The sequence below is a fragment of the Monopterus albus genome, unplaced genomic scaffold (genome assembly GCF_001952655.1).
Source record: "Monopterus albus unplaced genomic scaffold, M_albus_1.0 scaffold341.1, whole genome shotgun sequence".
In the NCBI taxonomy this organism is placed as follows: Eukaryota; Metazoa; Chordata; class Actinopteri; order Synbranchiformes; family Synbranchidae; genus Monopterus; species Monopterus albus.
The window spans coordinates 333,517-337,235 of NW_018128221.1; the positions used below are offsets into that span (position 1 = coordinate 333,517).

The 3,719-nt window shown below is 42.9% G+C and overlaps 2 protein-coding genes across 2 annotated transcripts in view; one reads left to right on the plus strand and one right to left on the minus strand.

The window, feature by feature from the left end:
- Positions 1–406: 406 nt before the first annotated feature.
- The window catches only part of LOC109974608 (tetraspanin-8), a 29,338-nt gene continuing 26,025 nt past the window's right edge, over positions 407–3,719 (plus strand). The window contains exon 1 of the mRNA XM_020624893.1: positions 407–1,172. The gene's annotated coding sequence lies outside the window, so the exon portion shown is untranslated. The remainder of the gene's footprint in view (positions 1,173–3,719) is intronic.
- Positions 1,166–2,696, minus strand: LOC109974606 (pyrin-like). The gene is made up of 2 exons (XM_020624888.1): positions 2,662–2,696; positions 1,166–2,507 (listed from the first exon to the last, which is right to left on the minus strand). Exons 1-2 carry the CDS (start codon positions 2,681–2,683, stop codon positions 1,411–1,413), a joined length of 1,119 nt encoding a protein of 372 aa, XP_020480544.1. The 5' UTR covers positions 2,684–2,696; the 3' UTR covers positions 1,166–1,410.

The window sequence follows — 3,719 nt, forward strand, 5'->3', positions numbered from 1 at the left end:
CGCTTGGACTGTACTTCCAAATGCTCCATTTTATCCGTTATGGCTATTTGACTCTCACAAGTTTCGTGCTTCCAAATACTCATCTCCTTGGTTTGTATTTTCTGTTCACCCATGGCAGCTTTAATCACATCCACCTCTCGCTGGGTAAACTGCAAACTCGTTTTTATCTCCTGTATTTCTCTGGTCATGTCGTCGAATCTCTTGTTTGTCTCCATAATTAGTTGCACGAAGCCTTTGAAGTTTTCCTGCTGTTGGTTCAACAGCGCGATGTACATCTGTTTCTGCTGATCCAGCATGTCTGTTACTTGCCCCGCTCTGTGATACACTTCTTTTGCTTCCATATCCTCATTCACTTCTGATTTATTAGCTTTTTTCCCTCTTTGAGGCATTTTAATAGTTGTAGAGTTTGTTCAAAGACTTGAAAGTGTAAAACAGACAAGAGGAGCAGTAAAGACGTCTGCTCTCGCTTGCAACCCGGAAATCAGTCACCAGTCACTTTTAATGTTGATCTCCTCACTTTTGGTTGTTTGACCGTTCCCCTGTGTACATGTCACTTGGAAAGTTGTGTAGTCCTAAGCCTACATTTCGGCTTTTGCTCCATATAAATATCATTACTATTTCCTTACATTGTTGAAAAGTGGGTGGCTCGATTTTACACCAGTAACTCATTACTGTTTCTTTTCTAATTGGCATTTTATTTCATTACATATAAGGTCTGATAACATTAATCAAGTTCATTAGTGCAGTTAATGCAGTTCAATTTACAGTGAGTTTACATTTTAGATTCATATCGCAATATAAAAAATGTCATTTCATGCTGACTTTAATCTCAGAATTTAGACCTTTTTTCCCCTTTAAATTTTTGGAAAACGGCTTCTTAATTCTGAAATAAACCAGAGGATATTGATTTTTGGCTGAACTGTCTGACTTTTTGACTTTGTTCCATTGTTATACAAGCTAGTCTCAGAATTTGGACTTGAAACGCACAATGCTGAGAAGCTAAATGTGACTTGGTAATAAGCTTTGTGTTGTTTGGTTTGTGTTCAGTTCCAGTGTGGACTAATGGAGCTGAAGGTCATCAACTGGTCTAATTTGTCTCAGCATAGACTGCTGTCTGGAAATGTCCAACTGCTGCAGAAGAGCGAGGCGCTGGAGCACATACTGTATGGGAGGTATGTCTGTTCAAAACACAGGACGATACACACCCCGTTCACAAATTAACACACTGGAACAAATCCCAGCAGTAGTGGTGAGGCCTTGCAGTATTGGCCAGTGCTAACAGTACTTCAGAAAAATCTGAAAAATGTTTTTTGAAACATGACCAGTCTCAATCAAGGAATGTGTTGTGGAGTTTGAGAGAAACTAATGAGGTTTGTATGAATGGCAGAAATCATTTTGACTGGATCACATCTAGCCAGGATAGCTGACAGGAGAGATGATCAGAGGGGCGAAGTTTGCACCATTTTGAAGCCCCGGACTAAAGAATGGGTAGAGTTTCTCGGTGAAGGAGCAGTCAGCAAAGTGGTGGATACGGTCCGTTGAATCTACGTCAAAGAAACTGACTGAGCTGTTCTTAAAATCCACAAACACACCCACCTTCTTTGGTGGCTGTTTCACACTGAGGTACGCAGCAAAGGCTTTGTACTTATCTCCGTTCCTTAAACAGATAGTCCAGTAGCCACTCTCGGGCTCGGCTTTGATCTTGCCCTTCCTGTTGATCGACTCTTTGACCACTCCTAAATCCCAGGAACTCTTCCCTTCAACCTGGACCTCATAGTAGAATCTTCCTGAAGAGAAACTCTGCTTTCCAAGGACATTTATGGCAGGATTAAATCTTTCTGGGCCATCAGTGAGATCTTGCTTTTTGCCACCATAGAACACTTGTTTCCCATCATCAGACAAAATGAGATACGGATTTGCTGTTTTAGGATCTAAAGTCACGTCCACTGCAAACTGCTGGACCCGGTTCAGCTTGGCTTTAGCAACCAGTTTCTCCATCTCTTTGCTGAGGCTTTCCTTCAGCTGTTTCACGGTGGTCCCCACACTTTGTCCATATGATGGCGGTGGGATACTGACCTCTGTCCAGTTTTTGGTGGGTAAAGCTGCTTTCAGGGACTTGAAGCATTGGAGGAAGTTGAGGTGGTTGTCTGCATGTGAAAGCTGCTCCACGACAGTGCTTCTCTCTGTCAGCTCAGAAATTTCCTGCTCTAGCTCTTGGATGAATCCTTCAGCCTCTTTCTGTGTTGCTTTCTGTTTTTCTTCAATAGCTTCAACAAGGTTCTTCAGACTTTTCTCGACAGTCTCCATCAACACACTAAAGATCAGCTCGCTGTCTTTGATCTGTCTGTCGGCAGATTTCTGGCTGAGCTCTGCTGAGCGTTTGATTTCCAAGATCTTTGTCTGTCTGTCCTGGATCATCATGTTAATGTCAGCTTTTGTCTTCCCCAGCTCAGCCTTCTTTGTTTCATATTCGCATTTGAGAAGAGCAGGGTCGTGGTTCTTGAGGTCTGAAACAAGGCAACACACAAGTGTGGTCAGTTAGTGGTTTACCTGTGTACAAGTCAGTTTTAATTAGGGATTTATTATGTTTTGAATGTTACTCTTAATTCACAACAAATTAATGAATTGATGAGATGATGAGTTTTAGATTCATATTTTTACCTTCCCTCAACTTCCCATTCATTCCCGCTCTGTTGCTGGACTGAAAAAAAAACTGCTGATCTTCTCTAAAATCTTTCTGGTTATCTCCAGAGCTCTAGGGCAGCAGTATTTTTCCACCATTCGATCTACAGTGTCTTGCCTGTCTGCCCTCGCCAGCCGGGCCTCTGTGATGCCTGAGATGCCTTCCACGATGTCATCCTGCTTCAGGAACCACTGGAAACGCTTAAAGTCTTCTTCTGTCAAGCGTTGCAGAGTATTCCAAAGGTCTTCTTTAAGTGTTGTCATCGTGGCTCCCGGTAACAGAAACAGATTGATAAATGCAGCTCCTAAGGCAAAGGATGGCTGTCACTCTGTAGATTGTCAGCTGTAGGAAATCACAGCCTTGTCATTTAAATTATCACAGGACAAGTACAAACTGCAACAGAGTAGTATGGCGTTATATTTGTGCCAATTTCCTGAGCGAGCAATGGGACATTTTGAGCGCGCGCATCTGACATCCTGAGCACGGGATGTTTTTTTGAGCGCGCGCATCTGACATTCTGAGCGCGGGATGTTTTTTTTGAGCGCACGCATCTGACATTCTGAGCGCGGGATGTTTTTTTTGAGCGCACGCATAGGTCAAATGCTTTTGCTCAACTATTTATGCCCTCTCACAATCTGCATCTCTGCGCTCGTTCTCTCTCGCTCACTCGCTCTCTGAGAACCTCCTCTGTGTGCGCTCAGGTCGCCTTCTACGCTCGTTCAATTCTCTGATACAGCCGTTACAAATGTGCCAAAAAAACAGCCAACTAGAGGACGGAATTGTTCCTTCATCCTGATTGGCTGTTACATTCTGCAATCACGACAAACCGAAAACCGAGGTGGCTACTGTGGCTAATGGCTGCCTAGCGGACCCGTCTTCTAACATGGCGGAGTCCAATAATAATACAGACACACAGCATCAAGTAAGTTGTGATTTCTTTATTTGTTTCACAGTATAATGTATCATTTGACTGACTTTTACTAAACGTGATAGCCTACTACATTTAGAAAGTAATTCATATAGTCTGCTACCAAGA

Excerpts from the sequence above, each read along its gene's own strand:
- LOC109974606 (XM_020624888.1), bottom strand. The coding sequence starts at position 2,683 with ATGAATGGGAAGTTGAGGGAAG. Across the intron at positions 2,508-2,661 it reads GAATGGGAAGTTGAGGGAAG|ACCTCAAGAACCACGACCCT; the intron begins GTAAAAATATGA and ends GCCTTGTTTCAG.